Raw genomic sequence first — 25,549 nt, forward strand, 5'->3', positions numbered from 1 at the left:
ACATAGAAATTTAAGTATCTAATTATTTTGCTTGAAATAAGAAAATTGAACATTTTATGTTTTATTTTTCTTAAGTAACTTTTTTATGTTATCGGTAAAAAATGTCAGGAATTCAAATATATTTTTATAAATGAAACACACGTGTCAAGTTTGTATGAAAGACACGGTTACAACTAAACACGTGTGCAAACCGGCATTAAATGTAGACTTCTTTCAAAAAAAAAATTCCTGGGCTAGATGTGGAAGGAAATGAATTGATTGTAGGTAATAAGGATTTAAATAATCCTTACAAATAAAGCTCCCTGTGACCTTATGTTGCTAAGTGCTGTAATTTTCTTATTGTCTTCACTAATTTTTTTAAAATTTAAATCCTGGAAGGGAGCATAGACCTCGCCCCTCCCCTGGCTTCGTCCATGTGTCTTCAGTTTCAGTAGCAGCACACAAACACCCCCCCCCCCCCCTTTTTTTTCCCCAACACCAAAAACACGAATAAAGTGAATCCAATTTCAACCAACAAACTTCAGGTGCAGGTTCATTACGACAAAATAAGTTGAAAATATAAATGTAAGAATTCAAATGGTCTAAAGTGCATCTCCCAAGGGGCTGGTTTTTACGTCCTTGAAGTTGGAAATGAACAACATTCTTAATAGAGTAATTATTTATGTTGGAACACTGAGCGTTTGGATGATTTAGGTTATAATTGAATGAAGGTCTGCAATCACATAAACTTTTGTCACTGTAGCAAAATAATTTCATTGTAATAATTGGGCACGGTAACACGTCACAATAATATTTTAAAAATAAAGGTTCTAACCCCAATTACCTATTCCAATAAAATAATTTTGTCACATTGACATAATTCGCGGTAGTTACAGAATTTCGTTCAGTTAAACACAATTCAGACTCTCAACATTCTATCTTAAATAATTCTTTCTATATTATTTACAGAAAAAATATTGTCCAGCTCCGACTTTAAAGACGTAGGTATAAACTACCAGCCTCGGAAAGACCTCTAGACCAAACGTCGTGTAGATGTTTGTAAAATTATAGCTGTGTTTGCCTAAGGAGCGTAATGATTTGTGGCTGTCGCTTAGCGAAAAATCACCAACACACACAAATCATACACTCGTATACACAGTCATATTTTTAAGACATGACTTATTCTATCTGTTGATTGTTAAGTACTCAAACGTAAACTAGCCTTAAAACTATTTTAACGAATTTCAATAGAAATAAACATTAAAATCTGAGTATGGCAAGAATGTGTGTAGGTTTTTTTTTATTTGGCATAACTAAGAACTAAGTTAAGATAACAATTTAGTTTATAAGCCGCCTTTCAGTTATCTTCCCGGCAAAAAAGCTGAAGCGTTGTTAAAGACTTAAAAAAAAACAATGAATTGGTACAGAATTTACTAGTAGAGTGCAAGTTTAGTGCAGTACATTAATTTTGTACCAAGAAAGCGATTATATATAAGGAAATCGTATCGCAGCTTCATTAACAGTAGGTACACTTAAAACAGGTGAAATTAATTTTTTTTACGTATTAACCAATTTTTTTTAACTAAAGAAAATCGTGTAATACTCTAGTTTAAGTTCCTTTAGGTTGCTATAAATGTAATAAATGCTTTAAATTTTAATAGTATGCAAACAAGCTTGAACCTCTGTCAGTTATTAAAAATATTTAAAACCTTTTCAACGATTATTTGACTGACCAGATTTTAAGGTAAATATTTAAATTTAAATTAACTTATTAATGGGTGATAACTATTTTATTTAGTCCAAACAAGCTGAAATATTTATTTTGCAAATAGTTCATAATTTTTTTTAAATACCTACTTTATTATGAAATGCCCTAGTTTGACTGTGATATTGTTTAATATAATTAGATAAGTACATGACACAACATGACATCCGCGCTTTGTTCACACTTACATGATAGCTAATTACGGTCTCGCTGAGAAACAGGCTATATTTCAGTAATCAAAGCGAATCACTGTGCTGTAAATATGCGTACCTCCAATTACGATTCTTGATAGAATGACGACTATAGACTTCAAACCAATTCTATCTGCGACTAATGATTCCTAGAACCGTTAATGTATACGTAATGCTTTAGAGAACGCATTTTAACCCCATTTTTTTATTTCTATTCTTTCTTCATGGTAGAATTATTTTTAGTATTGGGTCATAAGAGAATGGATACTATGTTTGCATGTCTGTAACCGGAAATACTAATTATACAGAACGTATTAAAATACTATAAAAAGACAAAAACATTCCAGGCTAAGTGGCGTAATCTGTTTCTTTGATTTGAAGATTATAAAAAAAGTAATACAATACCAAGTGTTATTACTGGAGAAGTTTGAAAATATTTCCAATCAGAAAGTTTTACAAAGTTTTCACGTAATTAAAAATAAGAATTTTATCTTGGCAGTCATATTATATAGCACTACGTATTCATTAAAAAATATATATAATTACTAAACTTTTCATTTAAAATAAACTATTAAATTCTTAAATTTTTGTAAATCCATCATCATCTTTTAATAATATAGCGCGTTACAATATTTAATATAATTGCTATAATTTGAGTGGTATTAATAATTTAAACCTCATAAAATTATTACCGACATGTTATCATTGTAAAATTGAACCATACACTATCCCTAGCTGCCACACAAAATTTTATTTAACGTTATTTGTATGGAATAACAGCTCATCGCCTTAAATGAACAAGCACATAAAAAAAAAAAATAGCGCACTCGTTCGTGGTATAGCCTACAGGCATGTACGTCGTTATAAAAAGGACACACCAGGGAAAATACAAATGAAAGTCTGCTTAAAACACTTAAAATATTTCTAATAAAATAAAATTAAGGCCATTTTATTTAAAACTAAAAGCAAATATAAAACTATTAAATACAACAACAAAAAAAAAACTATGATTAAGACCTAGTTACCAACATAACCATGCGTTACAAACATAAACACTAAAATTAAAATACCAAACTAAACAACCTAACCAAATAAAAGTTACTATTATAAAAATATCATACATATAATAGCGAATAGCCTACGTATTGTCTTTCCAGCGTCTTGAAGCCGTCTAGCAGCGCATGTCTCACAGTACTTGCGTTAAACCATGATACATACACCCGGGTGTGCGTGCCGTGCTAAGTCAAGAACTCGCCAAGTCCTGGAAAAGGTTCCGTCACAACAAAAAACTCTTCAATTATCGACCGTTGAATTAATTTACTTCCAACAAAACAGTTGTTGTAGTTGTGAGCTGTGATTTTACTGATGCTATGATCAGTTGCTTGTAATCATATCACAGATCAAGATGTGGGAACAGAGCTTTATGACTAATAATAGCAAGGGCGTTTTTAAAAAAGGGGGGGGGGGGGCAGGATGATGGGGGAGGCAGCTGCCCTCCTCCTTTCCGAAGTGAGGAAAAAATATAAAACAAATTTCAAAGCAAGCGCGGCTCCAGAAGGGGGGCGGTGGGAGCGATAGCCCCTCCCGAGACCAATTTGATTGATTAGTGTATATCTATGTTTACTTAAATATTTAATTTCATATGTTAAACTTTTATCTCATCAAAAGTTGCATGGAGCTACTAAGGTTCTGTATTTGAAACATGTAATTTGTAAATAATATTCCAAGGCCAATATCTGACCACTTTCATTTTTGGCAACCACGACCTTTCTTTGTGCGATAGCCCCTCCCGAAAAGTCATCCTGAAGTCGCCATTGTATCAAAGAGTTGTGGATGAAGAAAATTGGTAACAAATCCTCAAAAAAATATTGTTAAAAAATATTTTATTGATAAATAATGCTCTATTATTGTATACTGATGTATATTATTGTACGGGACTACAGACCTTCCTCTCCCTTGAAATAAAATGAATACCATAAAACTGCCCTCCTCTGTTGAATTCCGAGTTACCTTTTCTGGTTTTTGAGCTGCACTGTTAAATTGTTTTGTAAATTTACACATTCGGTTTAAGTGCATTTTTACATTTTGTTTTTGCCATTTTATCCTAAAAAAAACACATAACCTACAGTTGATTAAATTTCACACATTTACTGGGCAAAATTACTACTAAATCAAGTAATTGTACACCAAATTTAGGTTTATTTTTTTTTAGAAAATTTAACATTGGTGTCGAAAAACACAGTCGTCATGTAAATTAACGATTATTCTGACAGTTGTACACCCACAATGTTATATTAAAATTCCATTAACATAAAATTTAAATTACGAGGTATTTTGTAATAATGATACACCTGCGTGGTGTGTGCAATTTTATAAAAATAGTATGCAATTTAAAGCACTATTGTCAAGTGTATAAATTGCCTACTCATTTTTTATCCTTGTGTGTCTATCAGGAAACAACCTTGTGTAAAATTACAACAACATCGTATAATTTTATAACAAAATATCTCAACGTCTGTGTAAATACACATATTTGTCGTATAAATTAACGAGTCTTTTAAAAAATTTGCATCCAAACACAAAAAAAATATTTTGTAATATTACATTCACAAACGTTTAGTAACTTTACATTTTTTTAGTGCAATTTTTAAAATCAGTACAGATTGTGTGATTCTACACAAATGTTTCTAGATAACCAAATTGTGCTACAGGTTTCGATAAAAATGCACAAATGTAAATATTTTATTTCAACAACTTTTGTGTTAAATAACACATTTGGTTGTACCTAGAATTAGACATAGGGTAAACCCTGGTAATTTCGTGATAACACGTTAATTCATGATCATTAAAATGGTAGAAACAATTGCAAGTCAATTTTTAATGTCAGCATAATGTATTTCAAATTATTTAGTATAATAATATTGTAATTTATAATTAATGTTTTGTATACCTGTATTTATACTTGGTAATTTCGTGGCAATACCACGATAATATCGTGATAGTTTATTATTCTGCTTAACTATATTAAGGAAAAAACTAGAAAAAATGTGCCATTAATTTTAATAAGTTTTTTTTTTTTTTTTTTTTAGTTTTTCATGTTCATTTCCTTATTTATTCCAAAAACAGACTAAAACATCCTACTGTTAATCATTTCTGTAAACTAAATAGTAAAAATAAAACAAATTGTCTCCATAGCAAATTATTGGAACTTAGTTTCAAAACAGATTAAAAACATTTTATTTCATGTGGCTACTGGAACTCTTCCCCCAAGCTTGCTTCAATGGCCGGTAAACTCCTACATCCAGTGGATGGAAATAGGAATAGTGTGAAGCGGGAATGTGAAGAGGAAAATCCTATCCTCTTATCGCAAGTGAAAGACATCTTCCAAAACATGTGAAGCAAGGTCCATTAGAAGGACAACTGGTCTGTTTGGTGGGATGGAGTTGATAAGTGCAAGAACCACTCACGAAAGATATCACTATTTGATTCAAACGTTTGGTGAGAGCCTAGTCAAAATTCCTGGGGTGGCATCCTTTACAATATCATCAATTATTATCCCAATACTCTTACAAATGACCTCTGGCATTCACACGCAGAAGAAAGGTGTGATTTTAACCACGATCGGTATATGTTCTTTTGTACACATTATTTTTATTTTTTTATTTTTAGAAACGCTGTTACCACTTTAGAAGATTTAACATCGTACGACAAGGCTGTTTCGTCGCAGTTAAACATTTGATATAATGGACAGTCTTTAATTGCAGCTTTATAGAAGTTCATCCGGGCTTGCAAAACATTAATTGATTATCTGTACGTAGAAATGATTTCTGGGACTCGAGTGTCAAGTTATATCGATTCTTGAAGTCCTTCCACCACTATTCACCTGCTGGATCTTCGTCACTATTAAATGGGTGTTTCTCCCCGAAATCATTGCATGTTTGCAAGCAAGTCTACGAATTTGAATGGTTAACCCAAAACAATGTTCCTGCATTGCGATGATATGGTTTAAATTCTATGTTCTAATTCAATTGACAAAGCAGAAGGTTTCCCAAGTTTTGGTAAACAGATTCCCAAGTGCCCAAGCCTTCTTCATTCTTGATACTCGTAATAAAATCTTAAAGATTGTACCAACGTTGCATTCTTTCGATAACTTGTACACCGAGTAACCATTCATTACCATTTGTGCAGCCTTGTAGACTTCTTGATGGTTATACGTAGATTTTTAGTAGCCATCTGACATACAAGAACAAAACAAATCGTTAGTATTTAACTAGTTTTGCAGGTGTTATAAAATCTAAACATCTAGGCTTCTAAATAACAATATTTAATTTTTTCATTCAAAGTTACTCAGAAAATAATTTTTAATTATTTAGGCTCACATTCACTAAGTAATTTACAAAGACCAAGGAACTACCAAAATACAAATATTTTATTATTTATACTGACGAAAACCCATTTATTTATATTAAGTAGGTTACAAAAGTAAAATTCCTATTGTTTCATTGTTCTTATTGTGCTTCATGGTCGTGAGGTTAAAATGATTGACAAATAATCAGACGGTTATGGGTTCGATCTCCTGCTAGGCAAGTAAAATATTTTTGTAAGTAGTGTAACTTCATGTTCAGCGTTTAAGTAAATTTATTAAATGATGCTGTAAAATTAACTGACAGATATGGTAAATTTACCGATGACTGCATACAACACAGAGTAAAAATACACCAACAGCTATGGCTAGAAAACGGAAAAATTCGCAGATTCATTCGGCGATAGGCTAAAATTCAAATAGGGCCTACATATAACTTACCTTTTAGATGATTTTGCTATTGGCTTACTGTTCATCTGAGCGAATTTCAACCAATTATAAACCCTTAACCAAAAAAGGATCGAATCACAAACAAACCAGTAGAGACGACTTACAAGTCAGCAGCCAATGAACTTGCGTTATTTGCCCAAGCCTACATGGGAATGTGTAGTCTATCTTGAAGGCTATCGAAACCGCGAATTTTTCCGGTCCCTAGCTATGGCATGTACCTATACCAAACCATAGCAATTGTAATTTTACACTAAATGTATGTGCCAGCCAAGCTCCACCGAAGTTAGTGTCATTTTTTAATCTACACTTTTTGGTGTTTTTAACTTTTGTGTTTAAGTAAAAATACGCCAACACATGTAGGTGTAAAATTACACTAATTGTAAGATCGGTAGAGACTGCTGCCACATACCTACATTTAGTGTAAAATTACACAATTATTTTACATTGTGGATACCTACGCATTTGACAGATACAAAAAAAATTAAAACGACCAATCTTTTACGTACTCAGCCAGCCAACTATGGAATGTCGTACCAAAAAATAATGACAATAAAAAATAAAAACTCAAGTCCGAACAAAATTTTTTTTTGAGAGTAGGTAGGCCTATTACTTCAGAAGTCCTACCTACACTATAACTGAAATTGAGGTTACAAATAAATGTTCATGTAGGCATGGTTATATAGCTAGTAAAACTATTTTTTATTTGAAATTATTATTTATCCGATTAAGTTTTAAGTTTGAAAAAGTTAAATATAATGTGCATTAATTAGGTAGATCTACACGGGTTATCGAAAAACAACCCTTTTCCGGACTGTACGTAGGTAAATAAAAAAAAATTGACCTTAGTTAGGCCTATATATTTTTTAATCAGTTCTCTCAGAGCCCTCACTGTTGCAAGTCTGTAGGCCTACTTACGGACCAAACAAACAGGTGTGGGTGGGCCTCACAAGAGCTCAGCTGGTCGTCATAAAGCGGAAACAACACGTAACTTAGAAAGCCACAACTTAGAACAACCATAACTTAGAATTTTCGGGCCGGAAGGGGGAGGGGGGGGGGGGGGGGAGAAACAACTCATTTTAATTTTCACAAGTTGGAAAAATCGTGAACTGGAAATACAACTAAAAAAAATTACCACAAATTACATATGTAAACTAGTACATCAAACCACATAACTTAAAAAATCATGTGTTAGAAAAAACAATGACTAATGATAGTCATTAGGAACACGTAACTTAAAAATATCAAACGTTAGAACCATATAACTCAGAATACGTGTAACGTAGAGAATTATCAATTGTTACAATTTTTAAATGTACTATTAATTAGTCAAAATACCGCACGTAGATTAAAGTGACTAGATGCACTCATACACAAGCTTGCTTTTGTGAGTGCTACATTTCCTGTTTAATTAAGTGGATTGTAGTCATAGTTTAATAATAAAGAAATATAAATTTTTATATTATTTACCTATTATTATAATTCCATATTGTAGCCAAAATGTAAATAAGCCTATTATTTATTATTATACTTAATTCTATCTTTTTTTTCTTAATAACGTTTTTATAAGTGGTGTATTTCTAAGTTCTGTGCTTGTATGTTGTGTTTTTAAAGTTACGTTTTTTATAGGTTGTGTTTTTCTAAGTTATGTGTTTGTACATTGTGGGTTTCTAAGTTTCATTTTTTATGAGTTGTGTGTTTCCAAGTTACATTTTTTATGAGTTGTGTGTTTCTAAGGTGCATTTTTATGAGTTGTGTGTTTATAAGTTATGTGTTTCTATGTTGTGTTTTTTAAGTTACGTTTTTTATAAGTTGTGTTTTCTAAGTTATGTGTTTCTACAGTGTGTGTTTCTAAGTTACATTTTTATGAGTTGTGTGTTTCTAAGTTACATTTTTATGAGTTGTGTGTATCTAAGTTATGGGTTTATATGTTGTGTGTTTCTAAGTTATGTGTTCCTATGGTGTTGTTACTAAGTTACGGACAGCACCCCGTCGGTGCGGCGCGGCGGTGTGTGCTCGCACCGGGACTCGAGCTCGCTCGGCGCCGCTTTCAGGGCGCGTCTGCGGGTCCCGACGTGTGCCCTTGTTGCGCGCGACCCGCGCTAACCGGCGTGCTCCTTAACCCAGACCGCCTCAGTTAGCTAATAATGAAGCATTGCCATTAGCGCCGCGCCACCGCAACCGTCCCACCCTCTTATCGCGCTCCCCGAGAGGGTAAAAAAAGGGGCGAGAGGAAGGGAGAACACCCAATCTCCGCGCGCCCGCCCCGTCGATCTACAAATTGCCGTCTCAGCCAATGGCGCGGCCGGCGGGGCCGCGGGGGAAGAACCGCGCAAGCGGAGAGCGAGTAGGGGAGACGAGCCGGTTCTGGCCCGCGGGAGAAGGGAGGGCGGGGCCTCTCCGGGTGGGCGGGGCCGAGAGGCCGGCCATGTCCCCCCCTCCACCGCTCCGCCGCCGCAGGGGGAGGGACCAGCCGGGCCGGGGTGGGAGGAGCGAGCGAGACTCCCGCGCTGGCGGGCAGTCGCAAGGCGTCCTCCAGGCCGCGCGCTAGGAGGTCTCGGACCACGTGGACCCGGGTGTGCCAGGGCTAGTCCCGGCAGTGCGCGAGTGTCCGCTGTGCGAGGGCTGTGCCGGCGACCAGGGTGGGGGGCGGGGCCATGCCGTGAGCGGCACATGAGCCGGTCGCGGCCCGGCGGCGGCGGTGCGGCACCATGGCCGTGGTGACGATGCACCGCCTCACGGGCTTCGGCCGCCCCCTGCGCTACGACGCGGAGGCGGCGAGCGAGCACGGCGACGACTACGCGGCCAGCGACGAGGAGGAGGTGAACGTGACGGACGCCGACGGCGACGGGGTGGCCGGAGGGGGCGGCGAGGGCGACCTGGAGGCGGAGGCGCTGGCGGCGGCGCCCGTCGACCTGACGAGCCGCCCCCGGTCGCCGCCCGCCTCCGGCCGGGGGCTCGCATTCTCCGTGGAGAACATCCTCGACCCGAACAAGTTCACGGGGCGCACCGCCCCCTGCTGCTGGAGGCGGGACGCGGAGGCGGGTGACGACCAGTGCTCCGGTAAGTCTCACAGCAGTGTGTACAAGTGGAACTCATATTTTTAAAAGCCCTGAAAAGTGTGTTTTTAAATGTTTGCAGCAAGCTATTGATTGGTGACTATTCGGTCTCGCTAGCTCAATCGGCAAAATTTATATTTATATTCAAAAATGCAAATACACTATCCCCCCTCCCCCTATTTTAAAAAAATCTTTTGTAAACAATTTTTTTTTTTCAAAATTAATTTACACATCTTACAATACTAGGAAAAAAATTGATACTGAAACTAACCAAACGGTTTAGTATTTACTAAATTTTTGATAGGCCTACTTAAAAATGTAGAATTTGTAAAAAGTATCTAAAATACAAAAAAATTGTATTGTGAAAACTAAATGTCGTATCGAAATACTTCTTGGTTAGATAGATGTCTCATGGTCTGCACTGTTTACAAAATATTCACGAAATAACAAAAAAAAAATTAAATATAGGATAATTTTATATTAAATAAGCTCGTGGTATTAAACTTTTGTTAGGCACTGTAGTTTGCAAAGTATTATGTCCTTATGTTACATATGTTTCAATTACAACTAAAGTATTGTAAGCCAGTAAAAAACCTACTTAAACGAAGGTCTCTTAGCAGAATCATTTGCACCTGATGGTCAGAACGTGGAAATAGGTATCACTAAGTACCTACTAGTGAACGCACTGATGACGTCGACCTGATTATGTAAAATTCGCCATCGTATTATCTGGTTGCCAGAAGATTGCAAGGCACTCATATATTATAGCCACTGTGCATTATGTGAAATATTTAGTTTACGATTGAAATAATGGATAGGTACAGAGTTGCTAAGCTGTCGTATAGGCCTACTCGAGTTAATCGGAGGAACTCCTTAAAGCAGGAGAAATCATCGCGAACTAATATTTTTCTAAGTGAGATCTAACTGATTGAAGAACAACCAATTAGAATTATTTATAAAATACATTATGTGTTTGTGCTTCATTAATCAAAAAAACTACTTTTTTAAGCAGGTTATATGACAGCTAGGATATACTCCACAGTCCTGTGCATGTACTCGAGCAAATGCCGTCTGTTAATTGGGCTTCCCGTTGGTCCAGAGATGCTTAGAGTCCACGGAAAATGTCAGACACAGAAGCAGTTGAATTGTTCGAAATGTATCTTACATCGGTCTCAACTTATTTATCTTCAAGCGCGGGCCAGAAGTCTCACGCTTCGATGATTGAATAATGTAAACGAATACAAGCTATTTATACTTTTCGCAACGACTGAATGAACTAGGGCTTAACGGTCGCGTTCACATCGAGATTATTAGAGACGATGAAGCTTTATATTATGTGGGTGGTGCATTGGCGGGAAGGAGAACAAAAACAAGGGAGGGGGGTTGCAATCAGAGATAACTAGAGACCGGAAAAATTCGCGAATACATTCGGCGATAGGCTAGAATTCGAATACATATACCTTTTAGATGATTTTGCTATTGGCTCACTGTTCATATGGACGAATCTAAACCAATTATAAACCCTCAACCAAGGAAGTGAATCACAGACATACCAACTGAGACGACTTACAAGTCAGCAGCCAATGAACTTGCGTTATTTGCCCGAGTGTACAGGCAGGGTGGCCAGCCAACCGGGAAATCGGGAAATACGGGAAATAGCCAGGATTTCTTAAAAAAAACCAGGAATACCTGGAATCAACCAGGAATTTTTATTAGAACCGGGAATTTTTTTTATGAAGTAACGATCACAATAACATACGGCTGTTAAATGAGCACGTTCACCACCCGTCGAAGCATGACAGTGTGCTCGTGTGCTATATTTTGTGAAAGTTAATTTGTTCATATTGCATTTAAAAACTTTTGTAGTACGTAAGAAACCGTTAACAATTCAGACTTCCATACTTATTATGTTTCTGTATTCAAAAGCAACAGCATTTTGGCTGAAAATGTTGTTGTAGGATGGTAGTAATTTCTCGCACGGCATGTTGGTAGCACTAGTTTTGTATGTATATTTGTTTTTACTTTGCACTCATGTTGTTGCGTCACGGTATCACGGATACTTTTCTCGAGTTTTTTTTAAAAGTTTAGTTGTGCGGGACGTTGTTTTGAATCTTTTAATCTAACATGTAATTGGCGCAGACTATCAAAATGTCAACGAGTTCGGTCACCACATACAATGACAAATGTACGGAAGAGTTTGAATGGGTGGAGAAAGATCCAAAGTGCGGGACGAACGCTATTTGCAATTTCTGTAATGATAAAATCTATATCGGTAGCATGGATGGGAAGAAAAGCATTAGCCAGCCACGCAAGAGGGGCAAAACACGTGCGTTTGGTGTCAAGTAATTTTTGTGACGTGAGATTATAAATTTTTGTTGGTGGTAGGTTTTGTTTTAAGCAAGTTCATTGATTTAATTTTTAAGCCTATAGTTAAGTTGTATATTGTTTAACGGCAATAAAACATCATATTGTGTGTGCTTTGTGTAACAAAAATGCAAATTGTATGCAAATATTGATAAAAACCACCCTTGAAAGAACCTGGAAAAAACCAGGAATTTTATTATCCCAGAAGAGTGGCCACCCTGACAGGGGAATGTGTGGTTTATCCTGAAGGCCATCGAAACCGCGAATTTTTCTGGTCCCTAGAGATAACGCACATGCTTACGGCAACGTCAGCCACGTTTTCGACTTGAGAAAATTTTCGCATGTTATCCAGTCGGGAACCGAACCCGTGACCTCCCCGGGAGGAGGAGGAAGGGGGGGGGGGGGGGGTGTTACTCTGACAACTTCGACCACCGAGTCTGCTGTATATCTAGGTGCCTAGCTCTGCATACATAGGCGGGTCCGAACCCGCGAACCTTTCGCATGCGAGTGAAAGGCGCTACACGAGATCGAACACGCTAGGTAAGCTGTCTTGCTCGGAGTCTCGACTCTCTCCCTGTCTCATTGCACTAGATTAGGCCCTACTGAACTTGCTCGTTACGCTTAGCTATGTTCTTTTTTATACACGAGTTTTAAAAAAATATTTACTTTCCCCCCTCATTTTTTTTGCACTTTCACTACAATTCACAAATTAAACAGGAAAATTTAACACTAACATAAAGCAAGCTTGTATGTGAGTGCCACTAGTCACTTCAATCTACGTGCGGTATTTTTAATAATGTAAACATTTTAAAAATTGTAATTTGTAATTAACAAATAAATAAAAATAACGAAAGAAATATCACATTAGTTTTATAAAGTTTAAAGTTATAAAGAACTATTAATTTAAATACAAGATAAAGTATTAGAGTTTTTCAGAAAAAAATCTAAGGCCTATAGGTTGGTATGTAGCCTATATGAAAAATTATAATGTAATATTTAAAGAAAAAATTACGATTACATAAGTTACTACATTAAATAAAATCTAACTTAAATATTAAAGAAATCTCTTCCCCAGTCAAACTTTTCAGCCAAAGACTGACAATTTTTTTTATTTGAAAATATTTTTTTATGATGAATAACTGCAATTTTTGGAAGCAAAAATTCTAAATATTTCTGTGAATTGTTTTTTATGAAATAGAAGAATATGTAATTTGTTGTTCTGTATATGCCGTATAGGATAATTATTAGCTACATAGTTTAACTGATTTTCCATTCGATTTGATTTCCTCAGAAATAGAATAGTGACAAAAATTAAAAGCCTATTGTAAGCTTCAACTACCTATAACATCCGGGGATTGTATGTTTGTTACGACTGTTTTAGAACTGAATGTCTGTTAATAGCTGGATAAGTGATTTTCAATGTGGAAATAAACTGTGTAGTTTGTCATGAAAGTAAAACCAATCAGAAAATAATCTTAAATTTAAGGGTATTTACATTTATTCAGTCTCTAAAAAATTATCATTGCTACCACATTTAAAAGATCTAGTTAAAAATGCGTGGGCAGGTAGCCTACCACAGAATAAATATTAGCCTAAGGTTTAAAAGTGTCAAATATTTTAACGCGACAATGAAGTATTTTCATATTGACCAAGCACTAGATATTGATAGAAAAAATGTTTTAGCCTTAATACCTACATAGTTTCGGGATCACTGCAAAACTGATTTTACTGTACCCCTGAAACATTTTTGCAATATGGTGACATAGCACAACACAAATTAGTGTAATTTCCGTAGATATGTGGTCTGTTGTAAAATTTTGTTTATTTTTAAATCTGATATAAATCACTAAATAACGTATCACTAAATATTTTCAGTGTTTTCTTTTACCTTGTAAGTATAAATCTTTAGCATTCGAGAGTTTAATAATAAATAATAACGTAGGTCTTCCTTTTTTCTTGTTAATAATAGCTTCACAACTAACTCACTCAAAGAGTGTTGAACGTGCAATTTACATTTTTATCACTGTATTTTCTGATTGATAGGTATTATTTCAAACCATCAGGGCTTTAAACGAGACAGTGCTGCCTTAAACCCAATACAGATTGTATGAGGAAAATATTTAACAAAATTTTATGATTATAAAAATTACTATTTTAAATTATGCTATGCAGAATGACTTGAGCTGTAATTGCTCATACGCAGGGCAAGCGGTTTAAATGTGACTTTTCAGCAAGCTTTCGAAACTTAAACATGCTAACGCATAACACCAATTAAAACAGCCTTCGTGAGAAATAACCTAATAATAATACACTAAAACAGGTTTTTTTAGCTTTTAAAAAAATTCGAGTATTTGGTGGATATTCATCCAATCTTTTTTTTAAGGTAAATAAAAAAATATTTCTAGATTATCCTTAAGTGCGAATATTGCCCGCCCTTTCGTGTAAGCTACTACCTACTTAATTTCAGAAGTTACACTTTACACGTTCACTGATTCTCTGGAGTTACATTTATTTTTACTGTCAAATAAATTACACTTGTTTGAACCAATAGTAATCGAACTCATATTCGAAGCCTACGTCCGTGGTATCACTGTAACCACGAAACATGCACATACTCAGCCAAAATTATAATTAGGTATTGAAATTTAAGAAACAAATTTAGGCATTTCGAGTTGCTGTGTATTATGCCACTTAAATGAGAAACTTAGGACTGCTCTTAAGGATGAAATTTGACTGCAAGGTGAACGAATTTCTAGTATTCATCCCACTAGACATCACGTGAGATACAGTGACTGCCCTTTGATTTTGCAGTACATTTACGGAAATTTTTATTTTGTTACTGTCTCTGATTGGTAAAAGAAGCTCGTTCTGAAGTAGCCTGGCCAATGACAACACAGTTGCTGCGTTTAGCAGACATCAATGATTCGCCTGAGGTTGTTTAACATAAATAAGTTAGTGTTTTGCTGACTATCTTTGCAAAAATCATTTTCGTAATAATTAATTTGTCGTCGAAGTTAAAAAAAAATCACTTACTACCTATAGGTGACAGTGCTCATAATTCGCCAGTACTAGGTAGCGATAGATAGGATATGATATGTCACTTGGATAAAAAGTTCTCAAAAGTAGTAGCTACCAGTTGTACCCATTTCACAACTGTCACTTTCAAAGCATCACACGTAGTTTGTATACAAATACTGTTGACAGAACAACAATAGTAGAAGAACTGTCAAATTTTAGACAAACTACAAGAGAAAAACTAAAAAGGCCTACGAGTGCGAAACCGCTCTAAAATTATACATTATACAAAATTACATTTGAATTGATTGTCAATGTTACGATAGCTCTTTTCTAGCGATACAGGAGCTTTTTATTTTGTGTTTAAATATCGCATACCTATAAAATATTGCCCATTACCAGAAACGTATATTCTTCCGAAAAAAAATCAATCAGTACATTAACAATAGACACGTAGCTTGGTTCGTCATGAACAATGGCAAGTAAATAAATAATGGCAAGTGAAGAAATAATGAAATCACAAACATTACATTTATTTTTAGAGACGACATGCAATATTATAACAGGCCCGAATAGCCCATTAAAAACCCTTAATTTTGTCCATAAGTATTTTCCATTCATTTTTTCAAACAATTAATTTGGAACGTATTGTATAAAATGGATTTTTACTTTTTTTCCCTACTAATAATTTATTACAGTAATCGATGAATAAAAACTGCCGAGACATAAATGTTCAAAAATTTATTCAAATATTCAATAATAAGCTTCCCTTTTCTTAGCAGTTATAAACTTAACTGGCTCCGTAACCAGTAGGCCTTATTACAATTTAAAAACTTTGTTTTGTACTTAGGTTTTATGTAAACAAAAACAGCAAGAAGATGGTTTGAAAATTGATATCGTACTTTATATATTTTCGTTACTTTTTAGTTTCTTATAGTGTTTAATTGTTATATGATAGTGAAATTATTAGTGCGAGTTACATTTTTTTTTTCAGTTAGGGGAGAAATAGGCAAAGTGGCCAAGATAAGGTTTGTCGATTTTTAAACTGACTTGAAATCAACGTAAAGACTTCAAAATGAGTGGTTGTAGTACTTCAACTATCCTAGTACATAACATATTTTTTCAATCAGCGTATAAACCAGTTAAGTACCTGAAAATATTCATTTTACAAAAATGACCCAAATGGCCAATTTTCCCGATATGGTGAAGCAAATTGGGAATTCAACTTCAAAGTAAAAAATAAGTGATAAAAATAGTTTGAACTTAGATAATAACATATGTTATTTATAAAAAGTTACAGAAATTCACAACATTTACCAAAATTAACTGGGAAAAAAAAATTAAGGTTTTCAAAAATTCTATGGAAGAAGTTGGAAAGTTCAAAATGCGAACAAAGGTTGCCTCAATAAACTTTTTTTACAACATTACAAACAAGTTATGAATGTTTAAAAATATAAAAAAGCTATCCATCAATTTAAATTTTTACAAATGAAAGAAAGCTATTTTATTATTTTATAGCATAGAGTTCGTGGGCCCAAAAGAAACACATTTCACACCGAATCCATTGTTCTTGTGATCTTGAAGCTGAAAGACTTTCTTTGCAGTAGAGACACTCTACTTCTTGTTCTTCATAGTCATCATCTTAAAATAACACTGTTGTTGGATTATTGTTCACGCACTTAATTGTTTTCCTTCTGTCCTCGTTTCCCTTCTCCTACTCTTGTTCTGGACTGTAAACTGTTCGATATCTTCCAAACACATTCTTATTTTCAGTGGCATCCTTTTTTTATATTAAGGACTCTTCTCTCTTAAGGTATTCCTGGACATTTCAAAGAGGGTTGCAGCAGTTAAAAACTCAATTCCATCTTCCGCGGCTCGAACCATTACATCTGCATCCCAAGACTGCTGAACCCCTTTCCTATTATATTTATAGACCTCAGCTACAAGTAGCAGACAGTTCCTGAAATGGAAAAAAAAAAATCATATTAAAATGAATACAGGACTAATTAATAGCCTAAAATATAGACTATAAAAATAAAGAAACCATCATAATAACAACTTCATAATACACATTTTGAAATATTATTACTTTAATTGATTATGATTTGTTATTATTAATACTGTCACTTAATTGTCAAATGATAATAAAACATGCATTCAAAGTGGACTTTTTTTTTTAAATCGGGAATGGTAGTAGTAGGCCTACAAAAAATTATTAGTGCTCGGCGGAAAAAGTGGCCAACAACCACCACCAACTTGGCCACTTTGCCCGAATTGACTCCATTAAACAACAGTTGTTCTTCCTTCACAACCCGGTGGAAGCATACGATCGCCAATGGAAGATATTTGTAGTCAAGGTATGCCACTTCAAAAACAATTTCTTTGAGAAATGTTAAGTGACTTGGTTTCATAGCAAGAAATACACAAACTGAGCACTTATCTTACTTATTTCAGGATGATTAAAAAAACCCAAAAAATTATAACAACTTGGAGAAACGACACGCTAGCAGCATAGGCCTTGTGGAAGTGACTGACAGCATTGGGAGGAGCAAGTTCGGGTGTTCCCCGGGCGATGGCAGCACCTTACAGCCCCCCCGCAGCCCCTGTGTCCACTTTGCCCTTCTCCCCCCTTTCCCATAGACACCAGACTACATATCAGAATATGTTAGCTAATCACAGATGTTTTTTTTACTATATAATCGTTCCTGTAATGATTTGTTACGTTCGTATTGTATCCCTGCAGATTTCCTTGCAAGAAAAAGAAAACTGAACACCCCCCCCCCTCAATTTTGTAAACTGATGACATCGCCTTAAAATTCCAGGCAAGCTCTGCGCTAATGGCTAACAAACATTCACAGTCAGGATATCGTGTGCTAATTTTATGTGGTAATTTACCAAACGAAAATTAAGTCAGAAATGTATTTATTACTTTTTTCTGATGTCAATTCAAAATGATCATTTATGTTAACTTTAGTTTCTCAACATTATCGCAGGTACATACTACGTGAAGCAAGACGATACATTAGGGCATGCCTAAAGTAATTGTTTAAAACAGTATTTAAAATTCAAGTCAGAATATAGGTAAATACCAACAACCCTTCACATGTAGTTTGTCATTTCGCGTTATACCCTAGAAATTGTTTTCTCACTATATTAATTTAAATCTGGATGCAAAAATGAACAAAATAATTCGTGTGGTTTTTTTTAAATTTTTTTTAGAGCGAGCAGTTTGAAAGAAAGTCATATAGTCAATGTAGTTCCAAATACGTAACCGGTGTGTTTCTTAGTTCATAAACTTAGCTGTATTTCGCAAGCATTCCTATCTTATTCAATTTAAATTATTGACAGAATTTTTAATTCTCGTAAAAAATTACTAAAGCTTTAAAAAACCTATCAGAGACCTAAACAGTTATGCAAGCAGATTTTATGTAGCTTAAGGACACTTTATTGATATACGTGGATAAAGGAGGTTAATGAATAAGACGCCTAGAGACTTAAAACGTGTTTACTCGCAAAAAAAAAATTAAGTCTCGAACGTACCTAAGCATATGCCCTTCGACTTTAATATACGATTTTCTCGCAAACTAATTTAACAGTAGCAAAAAAATAATATTAATTTTTTTTTCTACTTAATAAGCTAAAATGTTTTAGAAAATTTTTATATTACCTCAAGTTTTAAATATTTTTTAAAACAAATATATTTTTTACTTCGACGATGCTGTGGATCCGTATGAAATGTACCTATAGTCTAAACATAAATTTTATGGTTTTCGATTAGCTATACAAGATGCTATTTTGAATTGGATTATCAAAAAAAAATATATTATTATACTTAGTGTAACACAAACAAATATATAAAATCTGCTTTTAGGTACTGCCATTAATTTTGTAAATTTTCTTCGGCAACAAAAATTAAATGTTACTAACGAACTAAACTCTTCATTCTAGAAACTTTTTTTTAAAATTTTGACGACTATATTGTCTAATAGTTGTCTGTAAATATTTGTTAAATTTAGAATGAGTTTATATGGTATGTGTAAACTTTCCTCGCAATCATAGTAATGTGAGATATACACACGTGCATGTGAACACATACACACGTGTGATAGCCAACACTCTTGAGTGAAGGGTGTTTAATATGGGGTTAGACCAACAAAAAATAGGCGAGGGGGGGGGATTTGTGGACGGGTCTAAGGTACACATGTTAGAATAGCTTTTTTTGATGTAGGGTGTATTATGTCTTAACGGGGCATATGTGTCAAACGTATAACCAAGCCAACCAGCCACTCACTTCTAGACTGTCCTGAGATAATGAGACAGCATGATGCTAATTATCTCCCATATCTTCCACTGATAATTGCCGTCAAAACAAAAGAAAATAAGTTTGTGTTTTATGACACTAGATAATGTCTGCAAACCCTAAATATTTTTATTTGTGTTTGGATTTATGATAATGATTAATTGTAGTTAGCCTGATAACTCTACGTTCATCTGCTGTGAATTATTTGCAGAAAAAAAACGGGTTCATGCAGGTTATTTATTTTCCGTCCTTAGTAAACATCTAGAAGTAGCACTATTGTATAGGTATAACTTATTGCATAACCATTAAAAAAAATGTTTTCATGTTATATTAGCGGTTGTCTGCGACGCAGATATCGCCGACAAAATTTGTTTTCTGTCTATGAATTTTTCTGGTCATATCCCGCCAAAATTAATTTTGTAAATACTGCCATATTTGATTCTTCTGTGTACACAGAAAAACTTTCTGTGCTTTTACAAAAGATTCTTGTGGAAACCAGTTGCCAAAAAATATTTTTGTAACACTACAAGAAATATATTATAACTTTTGTACAACACGTGGATATGTTTATTTCTGCGTATATGAAATATTTTTTTGAGATAATACCGAGTATTTATTGGGATATTGGGCGCATAATTTTATATTTTAATTGCAGTTTCATCCAAGCAATTTTTTTAATCATTGAAAAGATAATTTTATATTCAAAAATTTAACTTTATTTTATAGTATCATTTTTATTATGTACGCAGTCCTTCTAATAGTTAAAGTTTTATGTATAACGTTCCATGAACAGCTTTATAGTATAAACTTCACACATTAATGACCATAATTAAACAAAATAATGTCATACAGTCACATATTTAATTATATTTTCCATGTTTTAAATATTTTCGATTGTAGAGAACATCAATACAAATTTAAAATAACGTGCCAATGTTCGTAAGCGCGAAAAGAAATATTCAGTATTGTTTCCTAAAACAAATTTCATAACTATATAAAAAATAACCATAGCAAAGTGTTCTACAAATTTACAATATTTTTATGTAGCATTATAAACATTTTCCTGGCAACTGGTTTCCAAAGGAATCTGTTGTAAAAGTACAAAAATTTTATAATTATCTGTATTTCTGTGTTTCGATGTTAACAACACTGTAAAAACATTTTTGTACTTTTTACAAGGAAAATCCTTGAAAACCCAAATACCAATGATGTCACTTGTAAAACTGTAAGGAAGAGTTTGTAAAATTTTCAAATGCTACAAAGCTCTGCCTTGCAATTTTACATGTGTTATAGTTGGTAACTGAGTTTCCAAGGACTTTGCTTGTAGAAGTACAAAAAAGATTTTACAGCGAAGGTAAACAATCACATGGATTGAATAATAGTTTGTATGCTGAACAATTAACAAGTTTATGATTATTTTTAAATATACTCTACGATGAGTATTGAGAATTCGTGTTCAAAACAAATTAACTCAGAACCCGTTGATTTATTAATATTTCCGTAAATTTACTAACATCCCTGGATAATCTTCAACCTGTGTTCTTTAAAACTTTGAGGTGAACATTTTTAAAAACTTGCCGTTTTTACTTTATATCTTGTAGGTATTCATGTTTTATTGGTTGTATTATTTTTACTCGTGTTCGGCAATGAAACACATTCATTCAAATAAATATGATAATTTTATTTCATTATTGTCATCAAACTTTAAATATAAGACATTAAATGTTATCTACGTACCCAATACAAACATACCTTTTTTTAGTGTCCTACTGCTAAATCATGATTTTGTTTAGTAATAATTTTAATACCAGCATAGTATCATAATTTTCTTCCAACCCCACTGAGTAGAACCAGAAGTTCGTTTGATGTATCTAAGGAGTATTTGTGGGCTGGGAGATTTTTTTCATAAGAAGGGGTCTATCAAAATAAGCTTGAATAAAAAAAAATATTAAGGCTTAAAATTATTATCTTTTAAGAGAATATACTAGTTACAAGTATTCGTTATTGATATGTACGACTGTACCACGTTACCAGTACAAATTTTTGTAGGTATTTTAAAATAGAAATTATTTTAAATACATATATGTACTCATATATTTGGAAAATAGGAGTATAACATGACCTTTTCAATAAGTGTGGCTGTAAATAATCACGCAGAATTTTTTTTATAGTTGGAGTTTCCGCCATTACAGTAAAGTTACCCAATTATTTTATTGTTGTGCTACAAGTAAAATATTTTGTATTGTAAATCTAAGTTTATCGTAATTTGGGGGACTCTAAAACTGTATTGTTTAGAAAAGCCATTGTTTTTATATATTTCTTAGAAATGCTTTTCAGTGAACATAAACAATCACATCGATTGAATAATAGTGTGTATACTCTTGTGGATTTTTTTAAAAAAGGGTGATTATTTTCCAAAACTTCATACTTATAAATACTTATAAAACTTAATAAATTTTACAGAGAAAACCATTAATTATAATTTTATTTTGCATCACGCATATAATTTTTTTGGCAACGGAGGATACTGAAATACTTTATTTTCGAATCGCTTCAAGATGAACTCTACTTGACGACACAGAAAATAAATGTACCTCCAGATAATTGTAGCTTTCTGAGACTGGTATTTAAATTTCACTAATGTAAAGCGTGCAATAACGTCCACATTTTTATTGTACTACCGATTTTCAAGCTTCCATTATTATTTAATTGTCATCTGCGGTGATGCAATTACAGAATGTTCTTCTTACATGTGTGAACAAACATGAATCTGGCGAAAGTTTATGCAAAACTTAAAACTAAATATGAAATATTAAGAAATAGTAGAATATCTTTAGTTGAATAAAAATATTAATTTTTTTTATTTCCTACTTCATTTACTATAACCGTTTACAGCACATGGACTCTAACTCAAGTCTGCAAGTTGGCGATTAGCGTATCTCTAATTTGAGTATAAAAATACTATAAATGACTAATATTTATGACGTGTGTATGTTATACCTTAAAGCATACAAGAATAAACCTATAGTGTCACTATTAAAAATTATTTTCTTTAAAATTTGCGATGGTTCTCAAGTTATTTATTAATATACTTTGGAGACAGATATATATGCTAATTTTATTTTCAAAATAAAACCTTTAAGTTTGTTTTAGATTATAAAATAAACAAAAATTATATCTGAATATAACAAATTAACATAGAAAATAATTCCGGGCTATTAAAAACAAATACTTTAGGAAAAGTTAAAAATATGTTATTTTGTATAGGTACTGAAAGAATATTTTACAGTACGTTATTCTGGGATGTATGCATCTGGAATATATGCAAACAATAATCAATCAAAACAAGAAGTAGGTACCTATGCTACTGTTGTCTCTAAATGTATGTTTAACACGTGAATGATTTATTAAATGTAGTATGTATGTAGGCCTATATATGTATATATAGTGTGCACTGTAAGAACACTTATTTATGGCAAATAAAAATACATCGAAAAATCTTTTTTTTCTCTTCCGTATCAAATCATGCAAACATTAAAACAATAATAAAATTAAAGTAAAAATGATTATTAATTGAAAATTTATTAATTTTATAAGCTTTGGATATTATTTAGAAATAAATTTTTATTAGAGGTTACTTAGGTTGTAACGCAAACTTTCATTACAACAATAGTAACTATTTTCGTCATTAAACAAATTGCTTTACTGCCTTATGACAATAAATACTTGCATGTAGCCTACTGTGAATATAAATAAATGTGAAACAAGAATTTTGTTTGCAGCCACATAACTCACCAGTGGCTTTTTGTTTTGATTGTCAAAAAAAAAATTCTGTGGCAAAGAAAGCTGTTTAATAATGTGTAATGGAAGTTGTAAAACTCTACACTGTATGGAGATGTGCCTTTGAAATGTGGTAATTTTTTTATGAATTAATAAAATATATTTCCTTATCATTATAAGTAGGACATGAGTAATTCATGGGAAATGTCTTCACCATTTGCATGTCTTATCACGGCAAGTATTATCTGTCGATTGGAATGGGAGACCGGCCTGAAGAGAGAAATTTTTTTTTTTCCCCTCCTCCAATTTAGTTTGTGCGGGGTAGCTAATAATCAAGCGACGAACGTGGTTCTTATGTTTGCCGCCAGGCGGCAGGGTTTCTGCCGTCAACACGCGCGAGTGTTTGCTTTCGCAGTGGACCTAGCCCCCCTTTACCCCTCCTTCACCATTACCCCCTCCCCCACGGGAAGGGGGGAGGCATTAGGCCGGGTTCAACTTAAAAAAAAAAAACGCGATTACAGCATAGGCAACACACTGTTAACCTGAGAAATAAAATTTTTCTTTGTCACAGAAAATGTTTTTTTACGTCTATGTCTGCCACACGGTCATATAGCAAGGTCTGTCAACTACCTGTCCGTATCCTAGGCGAAATGCATCCGCTTAATGAAACTCGCGGCTGCTAGCGAACTGAAGGCGCTGATAAAAGTTTAGTTTAAAACCATAGAACTTTTTCAATAAATGGCGTTGCCTTGAATTTGTAATGCGCTATCGTTTTATGCATCCGCCACGTCTTACTGAGTGGGTTTACCTGCGTTCCCACGAAATGAAGCTGAAAATTGGCGTCACGGTTTTGCTGATGGATAGCCTTGATGCACAGAGATTGTGCAATCAATGGGACTTTAAAATAAAGATTCCCCGTTTTTTCAGGTGTATGTCCTACAGACTTGAAACTCGGTAGTGAAGTTCCTTATATTATTAATGTGTTTTGCCCAAGCAACATCGGGTACTTCGGCTGGTACTTATAAATGATAGGTAGAGACTATAAAAAAAATTCGCGGGTTCAATGACCTACAGCATAGACTCCACTACACTCTACACACTCGGGCAAATGCCACCTGTTCATTGGCTGCTGACTTGTGAGTCGTCTCGACTGAGTGTCTGTGATTCGACACTTCTATGAGCGAGGGTCTCTAACTGGCCCTCATTTCTCCAGATTAACAGTGAACCAGTGGTAGAAGCAGCGCCAAGGTATAATTATTTGAATTGTAGCATAAAACGAAATGAATCCGCGAATTTTGCAGATCTCTAATGATAGGTAACAAAGTTTAAGGGATAATATTAGACGAAATGTGGCTATCAATTTCTCCATCAAATAGCTTTGGACACATAACCTCAGACACTTAAATTCTATCATTTGATCTAGCTCAGAACTTTTCACTTTAATCCAATTCTCAAAATTTAAATTTTACTTCACAGAGCTGAGTAACGATTTTTGTGGATATTTTTGTTTGAAAATATTTCAAAATTTAAATCACATTAAAAATCGTAAAAAAAAAAAAAAAAAAAAATCCCTTTCCCCACAGTCTACAGGCGTAGGTAGATTTCGAAGTACCTATTTCTTGGGACATATTTTGGAAACTTCTTTAAACTTTTGGAACAAATTAAGAACTTAATGTTCTTACTCTAATATTACGACATGATTTATTAAACAGTTTCTGATTTTCCATGCAGCGAAAATATTATGAATTTTTTTTTTTTTTTTTTAACTTTATGCATCCAGCATTGAATAGCTTAGAACGAATTACATATTATGCTAACTAAGGTAGTAAATTCAATTTTTTTTGACTTACAAACACTATTTTTCATACCTGCACTAATAATGTGGACGTATAAAAATTTGCTTTCGACCAAATTTGAGATATCATTAATGTGGTTTAAAATAATTTCGAACAATTTTGATACTTAGGAATTTTTAAAAAATTTTAATTTCAACCCTTGTTTAAAAAATATCTTAAAAAAGTTTTTAGACAATATAAAGTTTAAAAAAGAATGGATTCGATAGTGTTCATGGCAGGGAAGTTTTATTTTATTATCTTATTCGAACCACAATGTTTCAACCCCTTACAATACTGGTTTGTATTATCATTTATCAACAATTGTTGCAGACCAAAGTTTTAGATAAAAATGTTAAGATTTACAATCATTTGGAACGGATTTGAAGATGTGCCTACTAAGGGAGATGTGAATTTCTTTTTTATAATTTAACCCCTCTTTATGCAACCTTTG

At 33.9% G+C, this 25,549-nt stretch overlaps 1 protein-coding gene across 1 annotated transcript in view; it reads left to right on the forward strand.

Annotated features, from left to right (window-relative positions):
* Window positions 1-9,402: 9,402 nt before the first annotated feature.
* LOC134536476 (homeobox protein slou-like) overlaps window positions 9,403-25,549 on the forward strand; it is a 34,949-nt gene continuing 18,802 nt past the window's right edge. Inside the window, 3 exon segments of the mRNA XM_063376196.1 lie at window positions 9,403-9,407; window positions 9,520-9,541; window positions 9,544-9,808. Coding sequence (XP_063232266.1) covers window positions 9,403-9,407; window positions 9,520-9,541; window positions 9,544-9,808 — 292 coding nt within the window.

This window comes from Bacillus rossius, chromosome 11 (assembly GCF_032445375.1).
Source record: "Bacillus rossius redtenbacheri isolate Brsri chromosome 11, Brsri_v3, whole genome shotgun sequence".
Classification (NCBI taxonomy): Eukaryota; Metazoa; Arthropoda; class Insecta; order Phasmatodea; family Bacillidae; genus Bacillus; species Bacillus rossius.